The 27,612-nt window shown below is 52.6% G+C and overlaps 1 protein-coding gene across 3 annotated transcripts in view; it reads right to left on the minus strand.

The window, feature by feature from the left end:
- PPP3CC (protein phosphatase 3 catalytic subunit gamma) overlaps positions 1-26,743 on the minus strand; it is a 28,677-nt gene extending 1,934 nt beyond the window's left edge. For 2 of the 3 annotated variants that reach the window (XM_050325716.1, XM_050325714.1), the window contains exons 1-12: positions 26,641-26,743; positions 12,314-12,511; positions 11,968-12,092; positions 9,044-9,155; positions 7,740-7,885; positions 7,436-7,575; positions 6,879-6,956; positions 6,703-6,797; positions 5,425-5,550; positions 4,381-4,458; positions 2,643-2,724; positions 2,420-2,517 (exon numbers count right to left, since the gene is read on the minus strand). In XM_050325716.1, the coding sequence (XP_050181673.1) occupies positions 2,420-2,517; positions 2,643-2,724; positions 4,381-4,458; positions 5,425-5,550; positions 6,703-6,797; positions 6,879-6,956; positions 7,436-7,575; positions 7,740-7,885; positions 9,044-9,155; positions 11,968-12,092; positions 12,314-12,511; positions 26,641-26,692 (1,330 nt within the window). In that variant the 5' untranslated portion in view covers positions 26,693-26,743. Of the gene's footprint in view, positions 1-2,419; positions 2,518-2,642; positions 2,725-3,630; positions 3,658-4,380; positions 4,459-5,424; positions 5,551-6,702; positions 6,798-6,878; positions 6,957-7,435; positions 7,576-7,739; positions 7,886-9,043; positions 9,156-11,967; positions 12,093-12,313; positions 12,512-26,640 lie in introns of all 3 variants that reach the window. The other variant, XM_050325715.1, reaches the window with a different exon arrangement.
- Between the last annotated feature and the right edge of the window lie 869 nt (positions 26,744-27,612).

Consider the following 27,612-nt stretch of genomic DNA (forward strand, 5'->3'; position numbering starts at 1 on the left):
AAGAACAGTGGCATGCAAAAATGAAGACAGGGAAAAAAAAAAAAAAGAAAATAAAAAAAAAACAAAACAGAGTGACAGTGAGTGATCCGACATCATGGCTGCGACGCAGAGCCCACGCTCCCCCAGCCCCGGTGCTGCCAAACCACGGGCGACAGGGAGGAGAGAGGTGACAGCAGGTGGAGAGGAGGGTGGAAGGGGACTCCCTTGGGGTGCAGGGGGAGTCTCCCTTCCTCCCCACACAGGCTGATCCGATGGAAGAAGAGAGAAGCAGAGAGAGGGGGTTTCCTGCTGCGTGCCCCAGGGAGCACGGAAAGAATGAGGGATAACCTTGGGCTAAGCCATGGATCTCACCCCCCTGCTCCCAGGTAGGGGCTCTGGCTGCTTCCAGGAGGTAAATTATGTGGAATTCACACCCTGCCTCCACGGCTGTGTGAGGGAAGCGATCCTGGGGGATGTGAGGATGTTTGGGAGCAGAGGGACAGCCTGTTTTCCAGGGAAGGACTAGCAGCAGTTACTGGGCTGCTCCACTCCCAATGCCTTGAGTTATAGGAAAAAATAAGGCCGATGCTTCAAACCCAGTTTGGCTTCAGCTCCACCTCCTGGAAGTGTTACCAAGCAACGAGGCACCACCGAGCTGAGCAAGGTCCCCTCTCCTAAATCTGCTGCAGCAACGGGCCAAGTTCTGGCAGGCCCTGACTCAACATCTGGGAGGAGAAGGCCCTTCCCTAGAACAGATTCTCTGGTTTTCAGCCTCAAAACACCACTTTGGCCCCACTACAAAGACCACACGGTCCTTGGGAGGCCACGGGGGAAGGATGGAGCTGTGGCTGAACAGCTTTGCCCCGGATTTGGTGACTTCATTCCGTTGATTTTGCTAAGCTGTGCTGTGGAAAGCTGGGGGGAGGCTTGGGAGGGAAGGGCCTCCCCCCACTGCTACCTGCAGCCCTGTTTCTCCTTTTTTGGGGTGCAGAGGCATCCCTAAAGGGGGCAGCCCCCTTTTCTCCTCATGGGTGGATGGAGCTCCCATAAGTTCACCAGGAGGCTGCTGGGAGTGCGAAGGGATGTGCAGAATGGGGAGGGGTGGGAGAGAGGGCAGGACGGGGAAAAAGGGGTGGGAGAAGGGGGTAGGAGGGAACTGGGGGTGAGAAGGGCAGGAGAAGCAGGGAGGTGCTGAGGGAAGCAGGGGGAGCCTGCAGCCGTAGGAAGAGGCAGTGGGCAGGGCGGGTAAGGCAGAGCAAAGGCCCAGCTTGTTTGTTCTGTCCTGGGGAGATGCCTATTTTGGGGGGAGGGGGAAGGTCCGTGGTACCCCTCAGAGAACCCCCCGAGAGGGGAAGGGGCTGGAGAACATCACAGCATCACCCTGTGCTGTAAGATTACAGAGACAAAGCTGCTGCAACAGCCACCTTCCCACTCAGGCTCTGTTCCCAGAACTGGGGCGACAGGACCACGATGGTTTCTATAAAAAAAAAAAAGAAAAAGGGGAAAAAAAAATCCATCCTCCTCTGTGGGCAGAGAAATGCATGAGTTTGGGAGTGATGCTGCACCCTCCCTGTGAGCAGGCAGCAGTATTTACACGTTTCCTACTCGTGCACTATTTAATCCAGGCAGCCCTGGCCTCGTCCCTGTGTGAGCTGCAGGAAATCCCCGGTGCCCATGGGAAGAGGGAAGCTGGGGACATGCCAGCGTTCAAAGGATGGCAGGAAAGGATTAAAACACTAGATTACAGGATTCCCTCTGGGGACACGTTACTGGGACAGCTCATTCCCTGACCATCAGCCAACGTCCCTCCCTGCCCTGTGAGTGGGAAGCCCACGGATTGGATCCTGCTCCCAGCCCTCCACCAACAAGGAGCTGCTGAGGGAAGGCAGCAAAGCGGAAAGAAACCTCCCAAACCAGATCAAAACCCGAGAGGAGTCTTAATATAAAACATCCAGGCCTGGAAGAATCTCATTCCTTTGGCTAAGCCTTCCTGTGTTTGGGATTCCTAATTTCCCAGGGGCGGTTTTGGGGGAGGTGGGGGGAGTTAACGAAGAACAAACAAGGTGTGTCACTGTCACATTCACACAGAGGCTGTCACACAGCAGCAGCAGCAGCGAGGTGAGGCAGAGGATGTGCACCATGCAGCATCAGGAGGGAAATAAAGGATAAAAAAGTCCTTGCAAAACATACAGTTAAGCAATGCACATGCTTTGGGCAGGGTGCTGTGGCGTCCCTTCCTCCAGGGTACACAGGGACTGTCTTGGCATCTCTCCACATCCCCACCTACACCTCTGCTCCTTCCTGGCTCGGGATCCTTCCTCCCCGTGGGCCTGAGCCATCCCTGGGGTCCCCTGGCACCCTCCAGGCTGCCTGTGGGGGCTGGGCAGGGGGGTTTGGGGCAGGTGGAGCAGAGCAGGGTGGGGGGATCAGGGACACTCACCGGTCTGGAGGGTCTGCCTGCCCCCCGAGAGCACTCCCAGGGGCAGGGTACCTGTGGGGGTCAGGCCTTTGAGGGTCAGCACGCTCTCACTCTCCTCCCTGCAGGGAACAGCGACACAACAGCTCAGAGAGGTCAGTGCAATGCTCATACCGGGCGTTTTGTGAGGTTCCTGACTGACTGACGTTCCCCTGTCACCCAGCCCCCAGATTAAACCCATCCTTACCGAAGAACTGAGAACACACGTGCCATCTTCCCAATGGCTCTGATCTTATTCCTGATGATCTCCTTACGGACTGTTGTCCCGCCTAAGGGAGAGAAAAGAGCACAGAGCAGCACGTTGGAGGCTTCCTGCTATCCCAGGGAATGCCAGTATGAAGCACCTGCCTGACTCCAGGAAAAGAAATCATGGTTTACAGAGTCACAGCTACACCAGAGAGAGAACGGTGCTGGAGGATGGCATCAGGATGGCATCAGGATGGCAGTGAGAAGGGCAACACCAGCGAGATGGCACACGGACTCGAGAGCTCTAGAGAGAGTAGAACCACCGAGGGACACGGATCTGGGGAGGTCTCTGTTGGAAGCTCACCAGGTTGGCTCACACTACACAGGATGTAACACAAATGACTCAGCCATGTAGACACAGTTTTGCAAGGCAGAGCACGGAGGGGTCTGACGGCTGATGGGCACTGCTGTGCCACGCAAGCATCAGCTTTGGCATCCAAGGAGCACAGGGAAGGGCTGGCCAGGGCCTGGCAGCTCCACTCGGACCCCACACAAACACAAAGGGGGGAGAGGTGAACTCCCCTCCCGCTCCACGGGCCCGACGGGAGAGAAAAAGCATGGAGGGAACTGAAACCAAACCAAAAAATCCAGGTAAAACAGGGTGGGGGGGGGGACACAAATCCATCTCCTCTCAGCTGAGATTCCTCACATGGCCCAGTACACATGAGGACAGGAAAGCCAAACCCAGGTCTAACATGCACCATGGCTCAGCCATGCACTACGTGGCTGCATTCAGAATCAGGTAGAAACGTGACCCCGTTCCTCAGGCTCCTGGAGGAACGCAGAAGGGTTAAAAAACACATGGAGCTTATGTTAAAACTGAAAGGGGATGAAGAGCCTGCCCGACTAGTCAGCTCTGGAAATCCACTTCAAGGATCTGGTGGCACAGGCAGTGAAAATTAAGCTCGTAGCAAATTCTAGCTGGGTACCTTTCGGATAGCTTGAAATGTAGTGATCTTCAGGGAGAGGAGACACCAAGAAACAAGTAGATGAAGACAGAGATAGAAGAAACAAATTTAATTTTCATGGGAAGGAGGAAAGAAAAAACAAAAAACCAAAAAAAAAAAAAAAAAAACACCAAACAAACCAAAAAAAGCAAAAACGAAATGCAATGGGAGAAGCGGGTTAAGAGTCTCCAGCTGGGATCGAAGCAGCTCAGGGCCCCCCACTTCTCACTGCCCCCCCCACGACATCCTGAGGCCCCCCAAATTCCAAACTGCACGTCAGCTCAGCCACTGATCCGTCCCTTTCATGCACAGCTTAAAATCCAGGCCAAAAACGGCATTCTGTTTTTGGGGAGGGGTGACGTGAGAAGCCGCTTTACACAGGAGCTCACTGCAACAGATGAGAAGACTGGGTGGATATTTTGGTGCAGAAAATTTTGAACTGGGGGAAAAAAAAATAACCAGCAGCCTGTGTAAGGAGCAGGAAACCATTCCCAGAGTAGCTGGCAAGAAGTGTCTGTCGCAGTGAATGTCATTTAATTTCTCTGTGACTGAAGAGCAAACGAGAAAAAAAAAAAATAAAATAAACGTTTCCTACCCAGAACTGCACAAGGTTTGGCCAAAAAGGAACTGGAGAGCTGGGCATCCAGCTATAAATCAAGTGCTGCTCAGGCATCAAACACCTTCCCCACCTTCCCTCCCCGCTGTCAGCAGGTCCCCACAGTGATATTTTACCTTCCAACGTCTCATCCCCGTCCGAAATCAGCTCGTCGTCGGAGCAGATGTTGAGGATGTTAACGAGCATCTCGGTGACTGCAAGAGGCACAGACAGGGGGGGTCAGAGAGGCCTGGGGCACACCCTGGAGCACGGAGGGATCCTGGAGGACGAGCTGCGCCAGGGAATGGTTTTCAAGGTCATTTATTCCCCTGGAAGTGGGAGCCTAAAAGACACTTTTAGCCGCAGCTGCTGGTACCTCGCAGCGGTACCAGAGCAGACGACACACGCTCCGTCTTCTGCCAAGGAGGTGGATGCAGTCCAAGCACAGCACAGATGAACCAGACGCGGGGACTGAGGTGCCAACATTCCTGCAGAACAGCCTGAGCTCGCCCAAGGTCCCCCCTCCCCATCCCGACCTCCACCTGGCTCTGGGAATGCTGTATTTGAAGGGTCGAGAGGGGCAGAAATTAGACCTTTGGTGCCTCAAAGTCCAAAAAAAAAAAACAAAACCCCTTTGGCAGTTGGCAGTTCAGAGCTTGAAGCCACACTCCAAACACACAACACCGGGGTGGAATTTAAAGTCATCGGGAGATGTCAAAAAAAATCCTCTTGCTGGAAAGCTGAGGCAGAGTCTTGGGCATATTTTAAGCTGCCTCGCCCCCCTTCAGAACAAAATAAGCCTCTGATTGAAGTGAATGTTTCCTTTTTGGTGGGCCACGAGCCAACAGGAGTTTTTAATTTCTCTGTTGCAAACCCAGAGGAAGAGAAATGTCTCCAGATTCCGAGGTGGGGCTATACAACCCAAGATCAGCCCCGTCAACAATGCAGAAAGAGCAAGAGGGAAGCAACCTAAAAGGTCTTTAAAACAAGCATAAACAACGGTTTTTCCAAGAATTTAAACCAGGAATACGAAGATTTCCTTGAATTTGAACTGTTTTCCAGTGCTACCTGCTATCAATGAGCTGCAAAACTCTCCCATCACACATGGGACACATTTCTAAGGTTCAGGGAACTGTGACCAGTCACTGGGAACTCGGAACAGAAATCCAAATCTCTCTTACCCTTTTCCCCTACGAAAGGCAAAGACCATGTGAAGACGTCCATGAAGTTTGGAAGCCAGTAGGGGTGAGGGGAACAGTTGAACTGCCTGATGTTCATGACGTTGTTTTCATATTTCAGTACAGCAGCTGGGGGAGAAAAAATGACAAGAGAACACGTGTCCGTGGGCACCGGGAATTCAGGAGTTGGAATGGTTTGGGTTGGAAGGGACCTTAAAATTCATCTTGTTGCACTGGGCAGGGACAGCTTCCACTAGTCCAGGTTGCTCCAACCTGGCCTTGGACACTCCCAGGGATGGGGCAGCCACAGCTTCTCTGGGCAACCTGTGCCAGGGCCTCACCACCCTCACAGGGAAGAATTTCTGAATAAAAAAGATGCAAAACACAGAGCCAAGATCCAAAAGGAGGGTAAAAAAACCCCAGAGCTGAGGAAAATCCCCTCATGATTTAAGAGGCAGGGTGGAAGTGGAAAGCTTGCCTACACTATCAGCTTCTCTTGGATGGCAGCATCCCACAAAAGGGCTCCGTTGTCCCGTGGCTGGGAATGAGAGCTTTATTCCAGGCTCTATGACTCGACAGCTAATTACCACAGTAACACATTAAGTCAGGGAACCAACCACTTCAGTTCAGCACACAAAGCTCTCTTTCATTTCATGCCCAAGAATGCAACCGGAGCAGAGGGGTTTTGTATCAAAAATAGTGTATTTTTATATCAAAACCACTGTGGTGGCAGCGGCAGGGCGGGGATTGTCCCTCCCTGCTGGGCACTGGGGAGGCCCCCCGAGGGCTGTGTCCAGTTCTGGGCCCCTCCATTCAGGAAGGACATTGAGGGGCTGGAGCGTGTCCAGGGAAGGGAAGGGAGCTGGGGAAGGGGCTGGAGGGGCTCAGCCTGGAGAAAAGGAGGCTCAAGGGGGACTTAATTTCTCACTAAAACTCTTTGACAGGAGGGGGGAGCCAGGGGGAGGTCGGGCTCTGCTCCCAGGGAACAAGGGAGAGGAGGAGAGGGAATGGCCTCAGGCTGTGCCAGGGGAGGGTCAGGTTGGACATCAGGAGGAATTTCTTCATGGAAAGGGCTGTCAGGCATTGGAAGGGGTTGTCCAGGTGGTGGAGTCCCCATCCCTGGAGGTGCCCAAGGAAGGCCTGGCCATGGCACTCAGTGCTCTGGGCTGGTGGAGATCAGTCACAGGTTGGACTCCATGGCCTTGGAGGGTTTTTCCAACCTGAGATTTGAGAGGGCAGAGTGGGAGAGGGATTCCCTGACACCCCCCAAGAGCCCCTTACCCTTGTTGTTATAGACATCTAAGTAATTTGGTGCAGAGAAGATTGTGATTAGCGAGGGAAAGCCCGTTGTCTGGCTCTTCCTGTACATTCGGTACCTGGAAAACAGGGCAGGTGGTTAAAACCTCGCCAAGGAAAAGCCCAAACCTGCCCACTCCTCCCAGGGCTGCAGCACTCACCCAGCATCCTGGGCTTCGTGAGCTCGGATTACGGATAACAAACTATTGTTCTGCAAAAATTCACACACTGCAGGATAACTGGAAAACAAAAAGCAAGGGTAACTCAGCAGGAGGCAAAGGAGAGCACAGAGAATGTGTGGTCTTGGTTTCAGGGACCACCTGGTTTCTGTCCAGCACCCCCAAAAATGCCAGTAGATCACTCCAAAATTACTTGCAAAGGGTTCTGTTAAACAGACCCCTGGTGTCAAACCCTCCCTACAAGTGGTCCGTCAGCACAAATGCTGCTTTTTAGGCAGGAGAAGATAATTTCCCAGAGATCCTGGTACTGAAAGCCACTCATGGGGCAGCCTGCCAGCCAAAGGAGCATCTCTGCTGCCTCAGACCACAATTTCATGAAGTAAGTTACCCAAAGAGAGCTCAACATTACAGAAGGATAAAACCAAACAATAATTTGTGCATCGGAGCCAAGAGAGGAGTATTTCAGGTATGCTGCAAAGCACCACCACAGGGTGGCCTGATTTAGGGCAGACAAAGTGCCCTCCAAAGCCCCTTCCTACCTGTAGAAATAGGAGCAGCCCCGCACAGTGTTGTGGGCAAAATGCTCCAGCGTTTTCTCGTTGCCATAATCCTCAGAGGGATCGGACCAGAGCAGGTCACACATTGGACCAAAGGCTGGAGGCTCCTTAAACCTGTCTAACTGGAAAACGGACACAACATCAGGAGGCTGCTGGTGGGAGCTGTGGCAGGACACACACACACACCCCCCTCCATTCCTTTGGAATGCCGTGCAGGACTCAAGCCATTAATCCCACCCCAGGCTGGAACTGGAGGCGATGGGAAGGCCCCACGGAGATGACTTACTTTCCTAATGTCATCTAGACACGTGATTTCTGGAGACAGTCCTCCGTGGACACACAGGAATTGCTGGTTTAGGAGGGCAGCAAGAGGAAGACAGTCAAAGGTATCCATGCACGCATCGTACACTCGCTCCGAGTACTTGATTCGACCTGGGAAACAGGAATCACATCAAGCTGTGATCAGCTCAGATGTGCTGAGAAATGAATTCCAGGAGCCCAGCTCCTAAGGGGAGATGGAAACTCTGCATTTGTGGCCCACAACTCCAACTTTGCACCTGTGGATTAGTGAAAATGCCAGCTTAGTAAACGTTTGTTTGAGTACAAGTGATGACAACCTCCAGTGATGCCTCATCCAGGCAGAGGGGAAGGTGATTTTTGGGGAAGATGATTTTTTTTCCACACATTAAAACAGAGATGCCACGGCCTTTCCCAAGCAGTTTGGCTCCTCCAGCATCAGAAATATCCTTATTTCACAGACACCAACAGGGTTTTTAAGCATGATAAAGGAAGGGGAAAGGAAAGGGAATCCTGTGGCCTAGCTGGAACCGAGCTCAGCTGCAGGAGCTCCCCTGCCCTGCCTGATGGCTCCGGGATCCAGCAGGGAGCTGAGAGGTGTTTTCCAGCTCATTCCTGAGCAAACAGCCGCTAGTTATCACCTCATCCCCCCTGAGCCTTCCCCCATCCCACAGCACCCAGAGCCCAAGGGGTAACTAAAACAATCCTAAAGGTAAACGATTCTCCCAAAGTGCAAACAGGGAGGAACAAACCCTTCCCTCTTTCCCAACTGGAACCACCGATCCCAGCTGCACAATCCGGAGCTGAAAGACTTCTGGCAGTGATTATATGCTGCTGGGCCTGGCAGTCAGGGAGGGGAGGATGTGAGTGGCTCATCAGGGGAGATGTGTTCCCCTTTCTTCCAGCCACGCTCCCTTCTTTGCAACCAAAAGGCCACATTGACACACACTTGTTGCCCTGTAAGACTTCTACATTTGGGGTTTTTTGGGGTATTGTTTTAGAGCAGGGGCTGAAAGAGAAGAGCTGTGCAAGCAGGAAAACAGGCAACAGGTTTTGACAGCTCTGGACATTAATTTGATCTGGTGTTAATCTGATATTAATCTGATTATTAGTCTGATAGTAATCTGATTAATCTTGTCACTATATATACAGCTCTGATATTAATTTTTGTGTTCAGAGGCACAAAAATTAAGGCCCACACCTTTCCAACATCTTTTTTTTTTTTTTAAATAAATATATTTGAAAACATATTTTTAAAAGTATTTAAATCCTCCTCACACTGCTGGTACTTACATTCCTGCTTGAAGGTGAAATATTCTGTGAGGTGCCTGCACTCGTGGTTCCCTCGAAGGAGGAACAAGGTTTTGGGGTGGTTTATCTTTAAACTCCATAAATACAGCACGCACTGCAAGACAGGGAAGGAGGAGGAGGTCAGAAATAAAAAAAAAAAAAAAAGTCAGAAAAACCATTTTCCAAGGGGACTAATCAGCCCGAGGCTTCCCGAAGCGTTTCTGGGAAGACACCCAAAGTGGAACCTGGAGAGGAACCCATCTCCATACCGGGCAGTGGATCTTATCTTGGCCAAATGCAGCAGTGGGGGAAAAGCCACCCGGATTTCTCTCTGTACTAGGGCCGACTCCAAGAAATGACAAACGAGATTTTAGTCCACCCAAACCAGCTGGGGGCTGGGTGGGGGCAGGTTTGTTGGTTTTTTTTTTTCCCCCTTTCCAAAGCCCCACTTGTAAGAGCAGCAAAGCTAAACCAGCTGTTTGCTCCAGATGTTCCGCCGGGATGCAGTGGAGCAGGCAGCCATTTGTCCATTAAACAGTCGAAAAATTCAACTTTATCCCCCCCCCACTGACTTTCCCTCCCCCGCCCCAACTCCACGCCTCGTTTCTCTGCTTACGCCACAGTCACGTGAAGCTCGAGTTCAAAACAGGAAATTTGAGCCAAAAAACAAGCTTAGCAAAGCTTTCTGCCTTTTGAAAAGGGCTCTCCACAACGCCCCAGCTGAGCAGCACCACCTGTAAGTCAGACTGAAACGGGGTGTTTGGACCAGGAATGTTCCAGGGCAGCTTCCCAGAAAGCCTAAGGGAAGGGGCTGGAAAGCAGGAGTGCTCACCCTCCCTGTGTGTGCTCTGTCTGCACTGTCAGGCTGAGGGGGAAATCAGCTGGCATCGCACACAGGGAATGTTATCCAACGATCTGGAGCGCTGGAAGGACAATCCAGAATGACAGCAGCCCCAAGATCTGGATTAAAGCCTCTAATAAGAGCTTACCCTGGAGGCTGAGATGGTACAGAACCTGCACATGCCTGGGGGTGGCAAGCACAAAGTCTATGAGCAGTTTGACACTCTCAGATCTTGCTGATCTGGGGCACAGATCCCCAGGAACCAGCTGGAAACAACCTCCAGACCCCAAATAAACCGGTTTCCAGTCGGTTCCCAGTACACACAGCTTAGCCACGATGGTGTTTAAGCACTGAACCTGCAAGGTAAGCTCTGCATGAGTCACTCCAGCTGATCCCCAAACCCAAGGAGCTGTAAAGCACCATCTGTGTCTCACTTGGAATTCAACCCCACATTAAAAACTTGATTAATTCTGAGTTCTGCAAGCGAACAGGGCCAACACCGGTAGCAGAATCATGTTTTATTGCATCTGTTACCAGGAGGAATGCTCCCAACAAACCCATTTATAATTATTCTGGGATTTAAAGCTTTAACCTCCCGTGTTTGCAAGCTAAATGTCACTTCTCAGGGCTGGCAGGAGAAGTTGGAAGTTGCTATAAATGAACCCAGTGACTTGCTAACGACTGGAGAAAGAACCAGCCCTGGCACCCAAGCAAAGCAGAGATACAAGGGAGGATTTGGGATGTATGGAAGGCTGGCAACTTGCAGGAGAGGGATTTTAAAAGAACATTTGGAAGGGTTTTGAAGTGAAAAGGGATGGATCACCATGTCTGAAGAATCCTGGGCTGGAATATAATCTCTTTTCCAGGTAAATACACTCCCAGTGCAATCCCAACCGGCACAAGCTGAGCCATTGAAAGGAGCAGTTGGATGTCCTTTCCTTTCCTCCCTGGGGGGCTGTGGGGCTCCTCCTGCCAGCACCACCACAAATCCCAGCAGCCCAACCCCACCTTCCCAGCATCCGGACCCGCTTCCCCGGAAAGGGCTCCTCGTCACACCTTGGCTGCCTGTCAGAACTCCCGAGGCTTGGAAGGGAGCCAGGGGCTGCTCCAGCACAGTGCTCTCCCTAAATCCTCTGCAGAAGCCTTCAAAGAGCCACTTGCACTCATCCAGCAGAGTTCCTCCCCAGGATTTAACTGGGAACGACTCCTCTGCAGACCCAACGGCTCAGCTATTCCTGCAACCTTCCCTCTTCCAAGAGAAGCCACCTCCTCTGCTAATTCCAGCCCTGCTTTCACGCCCCTGTTTCCCCAAAAGCCCTTTCGTTGCATTGCTTCCAACTGGGATAAACACTCCCATTTCCACCCCTTCTCCACCGCCTCTGTGAATCCAGAGGGCTGCAGCCCCTTGGGATTTGTGGTATTTGCTAATAGCTGTCCCCATCCTGTCCCATCCCAGGTCTCCATAGGGACACATTGATTCCTTTGTCCTTCACACCAACAACTCCCAGGGCTGCAAAGCTCCCAACACAACCCCAGCAATTCCCCCTTTGTCCTGACCCCAATCCAAGGCTGATTCTTTCAGGGGGAAGCAGAGGCTCAGTCGTGTGACACTTATCTTCTCCCTGCTCAGCTGAATCCTGCGAGTTTTTCAGCATTTGCTTCCCACTTGCCTGGTGGGATCCCGTTCCCTGCAACACACAATCAGCTCTCCCTCTTGTTTCCCTGAGTGACAGCTCCAAGTGACATTAAAACTCCACTCCAGACTGCAGAGTTCAGCCATTAACCCCACCACTGCCACTGGGGGAGGATCCAGTGCTCAGTCCCCACACTGGGACATCACTTTCCTGCCCTAAATCACACTGGGAGTCACCAACGGGATTTTCCCCCCCATGCAGAGCTCGACTGGAGGGTAAATCCAGCACAGGAGGTTTGATTTTGCTGTTTGAGCTGATTCTGAGTTGTATTTAACTAATTCTGAGCTGAATTTATCTGATTCCAAGCTGTATTTAACTGATCCTGAGCTGTATTTTAACTGAGGCTCAACGCTTTTGGTTCCTTTAGCAGCAAGCTCAAATTTCTTTGTCACCTCTATACTGAAGTAGCCTCTGTCCACGTAGTCTCCCAGGAAGAGGTAGCGGGTGTTATTGGGTGATCCTCCCACTTCAAACAGCTTCATCAGGTCAAAAAACTGCCCGTGGATGTCACCACACACTGGGGGAGAAAGAACAGCACAAAAGAGGGACGGAATTACACACCAAGAAAAGAAAGGTCACGACAGCAACAAGGAGCCAAGCGGGGCGGCCTCGACCTCCGCCAGCACAACCCTCTCTTCTGAGAGTTAAAAAAACCCCTCTGGGTGGAAGGAACACAGTTAAAAACCAGTGTCAGCCCTGCTGGTGTTATCCCAGGAGGCCCTTATTCGGCTCTCTGACCTGTGATAGGGGCCTCCACCTCGATCATGGTCTTCTCGTGCCTCAGGATGGCGGCGCCGTCGTTGATGATCTTGAGCGCCGCGTCCTCCTCCAGCCGCCCTTCCTTCACCAAGTGGCTCTTGAGGACGTCGAGCCTCGGCTTCCCATCCTCAAACACCTCCTTCAGAGTGAGCCGCTGCGTGGGGGGGAATGGGACAGCTGGAAAGGGAAGGGAAGAGAAGGCAAGGAAGTCAGCAACACGTCTTTTTTTTTTTCGGGAGAGAGGAATGGTAGTGTCTGCGGCAGGAAGGCTTTGCTTCCCAGCCCGGAGCAGACACTGCATTTCCACCGAAATTATGCTCCCCAAATCCTGAAAGAAGAAGAGCTGAGCTGCCAGAGCTATGAATTCACCCCTCAGCTTGGCTAACAACCCAGACTAAATGCTGCCTGCACCCGCTCCAGAGCCACGTCCTAATTCCAAGGGGACAATCATAATGTTGCACTAAAACAGGTTTCACGCAAATATCAGCAAAAACAGGATAACCAGGAACCACCAATTCAGGCAGGAGGACCAATATGACCCCCCAAAAAAGCAGGAGTTGCTTTTACAGGTCTTTTCCAACCTCAGTAATTCCATGGTATGCCAAAGCGTGTTGAATTTAACAGGACAGAGCTAGACAAATAACACAGAGAGGAACAGCGGTGCCACCCTTTTAAATGCAAATGCAGCAGCAATTTACCCTGAAAACCCCGAGGGAAAAGGAGGATGAGGCTGCACAAGGGATTCTTCAGAGCTGAACATCAATTTTCCAATCACAGGAGCTGCAGGAGCGAGGAGAACAAGAGCTGATCTAATGAAAGGGGAGCCGGTGCCTGCAATAAGGTGGTCCCGCTTTCATCCGTCCCTTTGGAAGTTGTGCTCCTGTGTCCCACGTGCCTGGAACGCTCCAGAGCACACACAGAGCCTTCCCCAGGGAGCTGCCAATTAAAGAGGGTTAAGCAAGACCTCCCTGAACCAACACAGGCTGGACGAGGGGTTTTGCTCAGCCTCTGCTCCAAAAGGAAGAAACGGCCCCTCTGGATGTGGATTTTGCAGGATTTCACCTATTTCCATCCTCTGGATCAGTGTAAGGATGGCAGGAGAGGGTAGGGAAGCTGCACAAATAGGATCAGGTGGAAGGGGTAAAAGAGGCTGCATGGAAATGTGGGTCCAGGGTTTGGGGTGAGGGAGGGTTTGGGACTCGCTGCCATCAGATGCTGGAAAATAATTTGTAAGTAGTTGTACAAACAGTGTGGTTGTCCTGGCATCTCCAAAGGGAGGGAGAGAGCACATGGAGGTCAAATGAGGAAGTGAATGGAGAAACAGGAACCATTCCCCTCCATACTCCCCATCACCCCAGGCCCTCAAACACGGCCCCCACCTCAGAAGCCACCCTAAGAATAAAAAGCCCCCAGAAGCGGGGTCAGAGAGCTCAGAGGGGATGGGACGTGACTCCAGCAGCAGTGCTGCCCATCCCACCACCCAGAGAGCCACGGGAAGCTTTGGAACCACAGCTTTGCCTTTTCCTGGTGGCCCCAGCGAGCAAAGTTATGCAAGATAAAATCTGAGGCTGCGCCAACCGGAGCAGCCAAGAACTTTTATGTAAGTTCCCTCCTTGGCTTTGCACGGCTGCACTCCCACAAGGAGCTGGGCAGAAGAAGGAACCAGCTTCTCCTCTGCTCTGCCTGTCTGCCAGCCAAGCTGCAGGGAGACAATCCTGCTCTGGAGATGCCAGAGGAACAGCACCAGCCCTGGGATGCACATGCACAGCTCCTCCTTCCAGGAAGGAGGCCTGGATATTTGGGGAAGAGGAAAAAGCGGGAATGAAATCCTGTGCAACACCCCTAAGTGTGGCCGGGCTGCTGGAAGCTGCCCCGACCCATAGGGTGATTGGCATCTTATCCCAGGGATCTGCTCAGATCCTGGGAGTCCACTTCCTCCCCAGAACCAGTATAACCAGTAACTGCTCAGCCCTTCCAGCATCCCCTGGTCACGGCAGGACCAAAATGATCCCAGCCAAGCTCTGGGATCCCACAGGGATTACTCCCCATCACCTGCTGTCCTGCTTTTTAGGCTTCCTGCTATAAAAATCCTTCCTCATTCCCTGAGCCGGTTGCCCAGTTCTGAAAAGTGGGGAATAACTCCTGATCTCACAAAGAAGTCATGGAATCAAGGAATGGTCTGGGTTGGAGGGACCTTAAAGCCCACCCAGTGCCACGGCAGGGACATCTCCCACTAGCCCAGGTTGCTCCAACCTGGCCTTGGACACTCCCAGGGATCCAGGGGCAGCCACAGCTTGTCTGGGAATTCCATCCCAACCCCTCACCACCCTCACAGGGAAGAATTCCTTCCCAATATCCATCTAAACTTCCCCTCTCAGCTTGAACCCATTCCCCCTTGTCCTGTCCCTGCAATGCCATGGTCGTTCATGGAGTGCCCAAGCAGACTCAGCACGTTCAGAGTCAGCTCATCCTCATAATTAACAGAAATGACGGATAAAACACTCACAGCATTCCCAGAACTAAACCCTGTGACCTCTGTGCCACCTTCCCTTTGTACACTGTGTTGCACCCAGTCCTGTTTAAACAGTGAGATCTGTAGGTCTGGGACGTGGAATTCTGCAAGGGCATCCCAGGAAAAGGCAATTCCTGGCCTCCTGACAGAACCACAAACAAAAAGGCACAAGTGCAAGTGAAGTCTGAGGTGTGCAATGAATTAAAAGGTCAACTGTGCCCGAGGGACTTCAGGAAAATTAAGAGGACGGGGAGATCTTTGTTAGACTCCAGTGCGAGAGACTCCATTTGCTGCCAAATTAAGGCAGATTTGAAATGCCAGGCCAGGAGCAGGTGGGGATTTGAAGTGTTCTGAAAGCACGTGGACAGTTAAGGATGGGAGAATTTGGGGGAGGAAAAAAAAACCAGCTGCTTTTGTACCACTGACTGTACCAACCCGGAGCATCGCTCGCCCCTCAGTGAATGACGATGATATTCCTGCAGGGAAAATATTCTGCTTTCCACTTTTTTTCCTACATCTGCCCTTAAAATGTATTTAAAATGTACTTAAAATGTGCTTAAAAATCCAACTCCCATCAGGGCTGCCCGATCCCCATCTCCAGACAGAGGCAGTGCCACGGAAGAGAAAACAGAGTGATCCACCACCGATTGTTTATATATCCCGGAGTCCCTGCGAGGACGGGATGGATTCATTACTGAAAAAGGAGCAAGTGCTCTTTGCCTGGAGAGGCAGTCACGGCCAAACGCTGCTCCCCGGCTCTGGGAGGAGCAGGAGGTGTCCCCTCGAGCCTCCCCCCCAAAAAAATCAGGATTAAACATGCTCAGTAGCAAACTCCAGAGAGATTTCCCTGGAGATCCAGGTGTCACCCCAAGGGCACTGGATGCAAAACCCTTTCCCTGGTTCCTTCTTGTTACTGTTCCAGAGGCACTCTGGAGAGGGAAAACAGCACATTTGGGGCAAAAACAGGGATATGGACACCAAGGAAGCCAGACAGGGCTGGGAAAAGTCATCCAAACCCCTGTGAAAGGGAGGAAAAGCTGCCTCCTCCTGTGCTGAGCTGGGCAGAGCACGAGCAGCAGGGCAGGCTTTTGGGGTTTTTTTTCCCCTCTTTCCCAATTTCCAAAGAGCCCAACGTTATTTTTATCCGGTATTTCATTCCCATTCACACCTAACCTACATTCATCCACTCAAAGCCGAGGCCGGGGCTCACACCGAGCCGGCTCTCGGGGGGAAATGATGCGGAGTTCAGCAAGGAAAAGGCCACAGCAACGCCGTTTGTGCTCGGAGAAAGTCGGGTTTTTGGGGATCGTGCAGAGCTTTGGGAATCATTAACGGGGAAATAAAGCCTTGCAGGCAGGTGGTGGATCCAGCCACGCTGATTCCTGCTGCTCTATCCGGGATCCAGAGCAAAAGCAAGGACAGGCTGGGCCTCGGCAGCTTCTCACCTTCAAACCTGATGTTCAAATCACAGAATTATGGAATCACCCAGGTTGGAAAAGTCCTCCAGGATCATCCAGTCCACCCTGTGCCCCATCCCCACCTTGTCCCCCAGCCCAGAGCACTGAGTGCCACATGCTGTCCTTCTCTGGGCACCTCCAGGGGTGGGGACTCCAAACCTCCCTGGGCAGTTCCAATGTTTAACACAACCCTTTCCATGGAATGATCTTTATTTTCCTTGAAATGATAAACAATACAAATTTCTGATCATTTCACACAAAATGTCTTTGCTTTAATAATCCCCACCCTGCTTTCCACAAGTTTCTCCCTCAGGGCAAGTTTATGTGAGAACCTGCAAAACCAGGTGGTGTGCCTGATATCCTGAATTTTTCCAAGCCTGGACCGAGCCCTGACAAATAATCTGTGTCATTTTTCAGGGCTGGGCCTGCCCTGTCACACAACTGCCCCTTCCAGCTACAGAAGTTCTGTGGGGAAAAAAGTGAAGTGACATTTCACCTCCTAGAAAATAACACTTCACCTGAGGAAATCAGTAACACCTCCCTTCTTCACGTAAAAATAACATTAAAACCTCAGAGAAACCACCAAGTCAAGCAAACACCTTTTTCATATAAAAGCCAGAAATTATTATTATAATTATTATTATATTATTATTGCCATTTCTGCCTGTCTTCCCACAAATCCTCACATTCCAACCTTCCAAGGGCAGCAATTTTCCTTTCCTGCTCTGAGTAAGGAACCCCCCAGTTTCAGGAGCTCCAAAGACTCACAGATAGAGGGAAAACAACCACCAGAGTTCAATTTCTCAGCCCTGGAAGTGCTGCAGGATGACCACAAGATTTGGGATTATCTGACTTCCTATGGAATGGCAGTTCCTTCCAACAGATGCAGTTCACAACGTCCCAGTTTTATCCAAAATTAGTCAGAGCTCGGCTGCTGGAGCTGAATCCAACCTCCCAGCGTCCAACTGGTTCAGAGCTCGCTCTGCTCCTCACCTGCAGCCACACTCCCCTTTGTAGCCCAACCAGAATATCTCCTCACAATAACCCTAAAAATATCTGTATTGTAGCTGGAATTCTATCAACTGAATGATTTTTTTTTTTCTTTTTCCTAAGAGGAGAGTCACAGCCATCCCATTCCCGGGCAGCAAATCTGTCTGTACCTCAACAACTTCCTCCTGGTCGTTCCAGGAGTTTGAGGGCACGTCGGGAGAGCCTGGCACGCCCCGGGCTGAGCAGGAGCCAGGTGCATTTGTGGCTAAAAAAAGCAAGTTGACAGCGCTGGGCATGGAAATGCAAATCCAAACGCGGCGCGTGCCAGCGGGCCACGCTCACGGCTCCCCCAGAAACACGGAGTGCAACGCCCAGAGGCTTAAAAACCACGGAAATCAAAGCCCAGCCATGAACCTGGATGGAGGTATCACAGAATCATGGAATCACACAACGGTTTGGCTTGGAAGGGACCTTAAAATCATCCTCTTCCACACCTTCCACTAGCCCAGGTTCCTCCAGCCTGGCCTTGGACATTTCCAGAGATGGGGCAGCCACAGCTTCTCTGGGAAAACCATTCCAGTGCCTCCCCACCCTCACAGGGAAGAGATATAAATTCTGGCACTTTACAGCTCCACAGATCCCTAAAAACTTCGGGATAGAAGGTGATTATCCTTAAACTGGCAACTTGGACAGTGAACAGCGTTGTCAGGCCAGGAAAACACGAGGTGCCGTTGCCAAAGAGGATTCACCAGCAGAGCTGTGGCCAAGCTTTGGCAGGGCTGGCAAGCCCAGGGCCGGCGGTGACGGTCCCACGAGGTGGAGCTGGAACTCTGCTCCCTCTCCCTGCTCCCGGAGGAGCCCAGGAGAGATTAAAACCGGGAGTATTTAATTAGAACAGAGGCGACTTAAGCCTGTGAGTGCACACCAGGCACCAGCTCCAGCCAGGGAGCTGCCCACGAAGCCTTGCCCACGGAAAGCAGCTCCTCACACCATGGATCCTGCCCCGGGAGGAATCCAAACCCACCCGGATCCAGGCCCGCCGCTGGTCCTGCTCCTGCCAAAGCTCCCTGTGGATCAGAGAGCACCTCCAAAACGCTCTCGATGGGCACTGAGCCTTCCAGGAGCAATGCAGGTGTTAAAGCCACTCTTCCTTACGAGGTCCAGCAAGTTTCCAGCTCAGATTTGCCTCCTAATGACCGGCACTGATGCGGATTTGCCTGGGATTGTCATTGAGACGATCTGTGCAGAGCCCAGTGCTCCCACAGGGACATGGGCTGCAGACACACCCCAGGGCCAACTCACCAGTGGCAGTCAAGGAGGGCCCCAAACCGCTCAATTCCAGCCTGGAAAAACTCTCTCTGAGACAATCAAGCTCTACAGACTTCCCATCAGTTAAAAATAAATGTATTCCCAGAAAATAGTCATCCATGGACCCACAGCAAAGCCGGCATCTTCCTCTCGTCACTCCCAGGGACTCCAAGGAGTCACTGAGGACTTGAGGAAAAGCTTGAGGGGGGGAAAAAAGGAGCAGGAAAAGGGGGCAGGTTTACAGCAAACAGCTGCAGCTCCTTTAAAAAACAGCGAGCTGCCCACAGGAGCCGGGAGGGGATTCCTGGATGTCAGCGGGCAGGGAAAGGCACCACCTGTTTCCCAAGGTTCCAGCACGGCCACTAATAGATCCCTAACGGAGAGGCACAGCGGGGGGCCTCGTGGAAAAGGCAGATCCCCCACCTGCCCAGGAATGTGAACCTGCCCCTCGTGCTGGATCCCCGGGGGACTTCTGGATCCCGTTTCAGGCACATCGTGTCCTCCCGGGATCTCGCCCCGCGTGATGCTGTAGGGAAGGGGCTGATCCACGTGGGAAACGGGAACGAAGCAACCCCCAGCAACGTTCCCGCTGTGGTGGAAGAGGCAGAGCCCCTGGAGAAGTAAATATGGTCCCAGTGTGGAGAAACAGGAATTTGGGTGCAAAATGACACAAGAAGGATGGTGGTTTCTTTTCTATTCCCATGTCAGGCCTCAATGCTTCACCCTGAGCTGGATCCACACTGGATGAAACATTCCCTGCAAGGGTCCTATTCCCAGCTCTGACCTTACACATCACCTCAGGCCAACGCTGAGGTGCCAGCAGTCCAAAGGGAAAAGCAAAGGAATTAAAACCTTCCCAGTGGCCACCCTGGAGATCAACCAGAGCAATTCTCTTGCAAACCAAAAAGTAGCCAAAAAAACAAAGGGATAAATCCCTTCAAGCACTGCTCTCAGAGCAGCTTCTCCCACACCTGCACGTGCCAGGGATGGAGCAGGATGACAGGAGCACCCCGCCCCATTACTGCTGAACCAGCAAAATCCCAGAGTCTTCCTTCGGGAAACCTTTGTGATCCTCATTCAAGACATCACCTTTGGGATAACATTCTGTCTGAGAAGCCATTTTACCACATTTGCTACACTCAGCAGCTGATAAAAGGGAACGTTTCCTGCAGCAATCTAGGTTGACACCAGCCCTCCCTGTTTTCCTGAAATCCACCCTGAACCGCTTGTCTTACACAGGGGAGATCCTGGGAAACTCTCACCAGACGCCCCCAGCTCGGAGCAGGGAAATTGCTTGAAGCTCACACAGTGGAATTTTGGAGAGACAAACCCACTCCCAAGCCCTCTCAGGGAGGCACAGCTGGAGGAGTTCCCGGTGCTCCACACGCTCACATCCAGCTCTGCTCCTCATGGGAACAGCGAGACCCTGTTAAGGCTCAGCAGTTGGAGATCCCGGAATCCCAGAATGGTTTTGGTTTGGAGGCTGGAGGAGTCAGAGCACAGCTGGATACTCCTCCGGGAAAATCTTTCAAATCTGCACTGAAATTCCTTTTTCCTGTGGCTTTAGAGCACCCATCCATCCTCCACCTCAGTTCTGGTCCAACCCATCCCACAGATGCTCCCCATCCCTCCCTGCCTTGCCTTGAAGGGTTTTCCCAGTATATTCATGGATTCCCCATCCCTGGGAGCGTCCAAGGCCAGGTTGGATGGGGCTTGGAACAACCCGGTTTAGTGGAAGGAGATGATTTTAAGGTCCCTGCCAACCCAAACCTGGAATTCTGTGACGATCCCAGCATGGCTCTCCAGTGTCACCGGAACGTGTTCCCTTTGGCACGGCAATCCCGGCCTCCAGGAGGCACTGGGAGCCAAGTCCTGCATTATAGGATAAGGCTGATGCCTTTACGTAGCCCGTTCCCTCACTCCTGCTGCTTAATGATGTCTAATTCCATCCCAATCCCAGCCATTACCACGTAAACACACCCGCCATCCCCACCCCATCCGCAGCGGGACCACGCAAGGGAACACCTGGAAAACCAGCCAGGGAAGGATCCCGGACAAATATAGGTCTCCAAGGAGTATCTTTAGATTAGCAGGCGGCTCTGCCCCCAGCGAGACCCCGGGATTTACCTAAATAGCTCCTTCAGCACAAGCCCGGCGTTGGGAGCTATTTTAAGCCAGCACCCTGCCCTACTTCCTAAGGAACAGCCTCCCTTCTCCTGCCTTCTCCTGCCTGTGCAGCCAAAGCAGCCCCCAAACCCTTCCCCTCCACCCTGACACCTTTAATTAAATAAAAAACACCACCCTGGCAGGGTACCTAATTAATCCAGGCTCGTTCTTTTGCTACGAGGCCCCATCAAGCCGCCGACACGGCCTCGAACAGGGAAAATGGGATTAACCTTTCCCAGCCTGATATCCTGAAAAACAACATCCAACGGAGGGGAATCCAGAGGAACACGACCTTCCCTCTTCTCCAGCACCCACCTGAAGCAGCTGGTGTTATTCCCAGAGGAAATGGATAAAATCCCAGCCCAATCCACGTGCCCTGGCACCTTATTGCCGTTTTCTAACAGGGTTTTGTGCCTGAGGCTGGTGTTGGGTTTGGCATTTCCGTTAATTAGCACGTTAATTAGCACATTTATTAGCACAGCAGAGCATCCCTGTACAGGATGCAGAGAACCTGGAAGCTTCAGCCCAAAAAGAGGCAACTCTGGCTCTGTTTGGGGCAGCCAAGGGCTCCAGGAAAACACTGGAGGGGAACAGTTTGTGTCATCCCAAGACCTCTGCAGAACATTTCCATTTGGATTCATTTCTTGGATGAAACACCACATGATCCAGCAAAATCAGCCCCAAATCTGCAACAGCCAGGCTTGGCACAGCCCCTTTTTCCCCAGCTCATCCCATGCACAGGTAACAAAGCATCTTTCCCATTCATATAATAACATCAGAATTATTTAGCATTTTGGGGGCATTTCAAGAACCGCCTCCCAAAACCAGATTCCCAAGTAATTTGGTGGGATCCTACGGGGTTCCTGCTTTAAGGGCTGTCTCTCCCAGGACCTCCTTGAGCCCTGTCCAGCCAAGTTACTGCATTATGACACAACTTGCTTTTTAGGGATCTCCCCCCAGCATCTTGACCCTGGTGGCATTCACACCTTTCCTGTGGCATCCCAAGGTCTGGGCATGTGCACCTTGGCCTTTACTCCATTTTTAGCCACTTCCACAGCTCCTTTCCCCCCTCCAAATATTCCTTAACAGTTAGAAAACATCAACACTAAACAAGCCAAGCCAACTAGAGCCTTACAGAGCACAACCAGCAACAGCAGTGATGGTATTACATTTTTCCTTTCCAAACCCCACAATTTCCTTTATATTAAGAGATTTCTTCTAACCCTTCCCTCGCTCGGCACGCAATTAAAAAGCTACTTTTGACGTTGTAAAAAATCCCTACGCTTCCCAACCTGGAGAAAATCCAACGCCCAACCACCCAACCGGGTTCCCAGAGTTGTAGTTTGTATTAAAAACAAGAAAGTTGCACATTTTTCATCGACCAAAAGCATCTTCAGGCAGCAGAAGAGCCTCTGAACCCTCCAGGTTTGGCAGCAGCGTGAGGGGGGGAACTCCCCAGAGACAGCAGCGATTGATTCCACGCTGGGGTTTGGCTCCCCAGAGCCTCAAGGAACAAATCCTATGGGATTGGACTCCCTGCCTCCAGTAGCACCTCTGCCACGCTCCAAAGGAACGTGGAGAGAGGAGAGCAGCTCGTGGGGTGTGATTTTACCCAGAAAGGGGCAGGTGGCAGGAGGTTTCCATGGGATGTGTGTGATCCCAGCGCACTGACGCTCCCAGAAACCTTGGCTAGGGAGGGAATAGATCATGGACAGCATGGAATCATGGATCATGGAATGGTTTGGGTGGGAAAGGACCTTAAATGATCCAGTGCCACCCCGTGCCATGGGCAGGGACACCTTCCACTAGCCCAGGTTGTTCCAACCTGGCCTTGGACACTTCCAGGGATGAGGCAGCCATAGCTTCTCTGGGAATTCCATCCCGCCCCTCACCACTCTCACAGGGAGGAATTTCTTCCCAATATCCCATCTAACCCTGTCCTCTGACAGTGGGAAGCCATTCCCCCTTGGCCTGTCACTCCGGGCCCTTGTCCAAAGTCCCTCTCCCTATGGAAACACATCCAGGAGGTTCCCACCACAAACCAAACACTGATATATCATCAGAGACCATCTCATCACCTCTTAGATTCCCATACACACTTTAAATGTTTTCCAGGTGGGAAAAAAAACCCAAACATCTAGACCTGTAGAAAGGTGTCTGAAAGTCCTTAAGAAATGGCAGCCAAGCACAGACTTGGAAAATCCACTTGTTTCCAGGACACCTTTGGCTCCAGCACCAGTCCCAGCTTTACACCACAATTCCTTAGTTTCACCCCATCTCAGAAAAGCAGGAACCCCTTCAGAAGTCACAGCACAGGCACCATGGAACAGGATGGGAATTAGGGATGTGTCTGACTTCCAACACGCACAACAGCTGCCAAAACCAGGGCACTGGATCCCGGCTGCTCCCAGCTCCCCACTTCCCAACGGCACCGTGTGCTCCCGAGACACGAAACGACAACACAAATATCAGAAACATTCCAGGAGATTATTTGCCCTGGATCAGCCTGGTGTCTAAATCCCAGCATCCTGGGTTTTTAAAGGATTTGTCATGGATGCAACTGCACAGAGAGAGAGTTGGGTCACCTTCCAGCACGGTCAGGGGGAAGGATCCTCCTGGACACAGCTCTGCTTCCCAGAGGATGTCACACCTTGCAGGTGCGATCTGCTGGAGGGGGAACCCTCCAAATGCACAAAAATCGAGCAAAACGCAACAAAAACTGCAACAAAATCCCTGCAGGTTTGTTTGGGAGGGGCACAGAGAGGGAAAACACCCATCCTGCAGTCCTGAGCTCCAGCATCAGTAGCTCCAAGCATCATTCCCCCTGCCTGAATAATGTGGATTTCAGAGGATGTGGGATCCACCAGTTAATTCTGGGGATCCAGCAGTTAATTCAGGCCTAACTTTGGGCTAATACAGACAACCAGACCCCCTAATCCCCTCAGATTTCCAGCAGAACCACCCCAAGTGCTCTCCAGAGAACACCAAGTTTGGACATTAATGGTCTCCGTTACCATCAGCCACCAGTTTCCTGGGCTACTAAAGAGCAGTTCTTGCCCCAAAATTCCAGATTTTTAATAAAAAAGCAACTCTTGGCACATCCCAAAATTCCCTGTTTTAAAAGAGGCAATTCCTGACCTACCCCAAAATTCGAGATTTTAATAAGGAAGTTCTCCCCAGCACAAGTTTAAGCCTAAAACTGGAAATGCTGCATTTCCCCTGCCGAAAAACTTAATTACAGTTAACGCTTCTGCAGGGCTCTGGAGATGTAAATATATAGGTTAAACATAGTTAAAATTCCACATCCTACTTAATTGCAGGCATTTTCCACGGAACAAAACGAGCTTTTATCTTCAGCCTTTTTAATTATTAATAACCACGAACAATGTCACCACCTTCAAACAATAAATCCTGGCCCCTCGGAAGGAGATATTCCGATATTCCTCCCTGGTTGGGAAATTATCCCTGGGGGTGGGGGGGAATATGTGAAGTTCACGTGGATTTTGGAGTGTTGGAGCACAGAGCGAGCAGGCCATGAGCCTCCACCCCGCTTGGATATGGATTAATGACCACAATTAGCGGGATCATATGGATAGTGGAGGGGAGGGGGGGGTGAGGGGTGGGTGTTGCCAAGCAGGCAGGATCCCTGCCAGGGATTCCCGGGATCTGGAAGCCCTGGCAGGCAGGGAGAGCGCATGGATACGGCCGACTCAGCTGAATCATAATGGCTGCATTGACATTACCTTTCCCGAACAAGGCCAACCTAAACACAGGCAGCTGCCTGGGATTTAGCAGGAGATTTACGGGCAGCACCGGCCGCTCTCGGGAGACCTACAAACCACCACGGCCACGGGAACACCCCCCCTTCCCAACCTTGGATCCCCCAAAAAAATCCAGGAGTGCTCTGGTATTATTCCCACTGAAAAATAAAATAAAAAAAAAAAAATCCAACAAAACCAAACCCCCTGTGAGCTTCCTTTTCACCCCCCCACCGCTACACAGAGCCTGAGGGGCCTCCACGCTCCGGCTGCCACCCGGATCCCCTTTCCCTGGGTTTGAGGTTATTAACATTAAACATGTGATCGGCCACATGACAGGCTAAAAAGGAAAAAAAAAAAAAAAAAATATGGAAAGAAATCGCCTGGGCACATCCAGAGGGGAAGGGAGGCAGGGATGGCAGCGTGGTGGGGACACCTCCATGGCTGCGGATTACAACCCTTCCTGGGAAATCTGCTGCTTCCAGCAGCCTGGAATGACTGGAGCCATGGAGGGAGTGGGGGGGAGGGTTTAATAACGGGGTGATTGTGTAACTTGGAGCCTCTCGGCAAAAGTTGAGGCACCCAGTGGATGTTCCCGGGGACATGGATGGCACCGGATCAATTAGGGCAGCGAAATGTGCATCCCCCCCCCAGCCTCCTCCTCCTCCTCCTCCCGATCCAGGAGTTTCTCCCATAACGTATTTCTCTCCTCGTTAACTGCTTCGGTGTCTTCTGCTCTTTCCAAAATAGTACCTACTATAACGGGGCCGGAGAGTGGGCCAGCTGGCACCGCCCGCGGGGCATCCGAGCAGGGAGCGGGGATTTGGGGGAGGAAAGAGGGATGAGCACAGGGTGGGCTCTCCACCCCCCCATCCCACCCCGAGCAGGGGGGCTCAGCACCCCAGTCTGGGGGGCTCGGACCTCGTGGGTGCGAGAGATGGAGTCCACCCTCCCTGGGATGGGGATCCCCCCTCCCCTTAAGACAGGGATGTCCCCTGATGTCACCTTCCCTCCTTGTCACCTGTGTGCACAGGGCTGGGGGTCCACAGGACCCCCCCCTTCCTCGCACTGCAGCCGAGAATGGAAGGAGGGGGGGTCGCATCCTCCTGGACCAAGGGGGGCAAAAAATGCCTCCCCCCAGTACAAGTGCCCCCCATAGAACAGAGATGCCCCCCTAAAACCAGAGACACCCCAGGCTCCTCCGTGTGTGTCCCCCCCAGCCTGACCCCCACACTCAGGGCTCTCCCTCAAGGGGGGTGACCCACCAGAACGACCCCCCCTCGCTGCTCCAAGCATTGCCCCCCTCTCTGGGCTCCCCCAGCCTCAGGGTCTCCCCCAAACCAGGTATCCCCCCCACCTTTTCCAGGTCCCCCCTACCCCAGGTTCCCCCCACTCAGGACTCACACGGAAGGGGGGTGACCCACCAGAGCACCCCTTCCCCACCATTCCAGGATTCCCTTTTTTCGCAGGGCTCCCCCAACCTGGGACCCCACCCCCCCCCTTCCAAACCAGGTATATCCCCCTCTCATTGTCCGGGCTCCCCCAACCTCGGGGGGCTCCCCAAATCACACTCCCCCCCCTCTCCCCACATCTCTCTCCAAGCTCCCCCAACCTGGGGGCACCCTCCCAAACCAGCAACCCCCCCGCCCCAAACCACAGATACCTTCTCCCATTTCTCCAGGCTCCCCCAACCAGGAGGGTGTCTCTCCTAATCTGGGGGGGTCTCCCCAACTGGAGGATCTCCCCCCAAAACCACGCTTACTCCCCATCCAACCTGGGGATACCCCCTTTAAAACCAGCCCACCACCCCAAATCCAGGCTCCCCCAGCTTGAACGAGGGGGAAAAGGGGGTTCTCCCCCAACCTGGTGACCCCCTTCTCCTTCCAAACCAGACACCCCCTCCCCAATCACTCATTCCCCCCCCACCTTTTCCGGGCTCCCCCAGCTTGGGGACGTCCTCCCTTCCCTCCAAACCACACTCCCCCGATTTTTTTTTTTTCTAGGGGGTTTCCAACCTGAAGACCCCCCACGATCCAGATCTCCCCCACACCCCCCGCCCAGGCAGAGGGCGCCCTGGCCGCCCCCCCTTCCATTCCCCTCCCTTCCTCCCCTCACCCTTGACGATGCGCTCGGTGGTCGGCAGCTTGTTGTGGCCGCGCCCGGACATGGTGGCGGTGGCACCGCTCCCTCCTCCTCTTCCTCCTCCTCCTCCTCCTCCTCCCCACCGCCGTGCCCCCTCACCGCTCCCCTCGCACGGGGGGCCGCGGGGGGTGCTCCCGGCGGCGGCTCCGCGGCGCTGCGATCCCGCCCGCCGCCGCCGCCGCCGCCGCCGCCGCCACCACCACCACCACACCGCCCTCCGCCCTCTGCCCCCCTCTTCCTCCTCCTCCTCCTCCTCCTCGCCGTCCCCTCACAGCCCGCCCAGCGCAGGCGCCGCGCCCGCCCCGCCCCGCCCGCCATCTTGGAGGGGAAGGGGGTGGTTGCCAAGCAACGGAAAGGGAGGGGGGGCGACATGGCGGCTTCTCCCCCCCCATCGCCCTCACGCCGTCGGGGTTGGGAGTGCCGGGACCATGCACCGCTTTTTGGGTGAAAAGAGGGGCTGTGAAACGGTCTAGTAAAAAATTTATCTAGTGTAAAAAAAAAAAATTAAAAAAAATCTAGTAAAGTTATGCGTAAAATTTTCTGGTAAAAAAAAGAAAATTTTTAAAATCGTCTAGTAATTAAAAAAAAAAATTCTTGTAAAATTACCTAGAAAAAAATTTTTATTTTAAATCGTCTAGTAAATTAAAAAAAAAAAAATTACCTACTAAAATTGTCCCTAAAGTTATCTAGTGCCCCTCCACGGGCAGCAGTGCTGGGACTCCAGTCACCAACCGAGTTCTCTGTGGACTGAAGGAGGGCACGGTTAGATGGGATATATGGAAGGAATTCCTCCCTGTGAGGGTGCTGAGACCCTGGAATGGATTTCCCAGAGGATGCCCCATCCCTGGGAGTGTCCAAGGCCAGGTTGGAAGAGGCTTGGAGCAACCTGGGCTAGTGGAAGGTGTCCCTGCCTGTGGCAGAGGCTGGAACCGGATGATCTTTCCA

This window comes from Myiozetetes cayanensis, unplaced genomic scaffold, assembly GCF_022539395.1.
Source record: "Myiozetetes cayanensis isolate MyiCay16 unplaced genomic scaffold, myiCay2020 scf30, whole genome shotgun sequence".
NCBI classification, from domain to species: domain Eukaryota; kingdom Metazoa; phylum Chordata; class Aves; order Passeriformes; family Tyrannidae; genus Myiozetetes; species Myiozetetes cayanensis.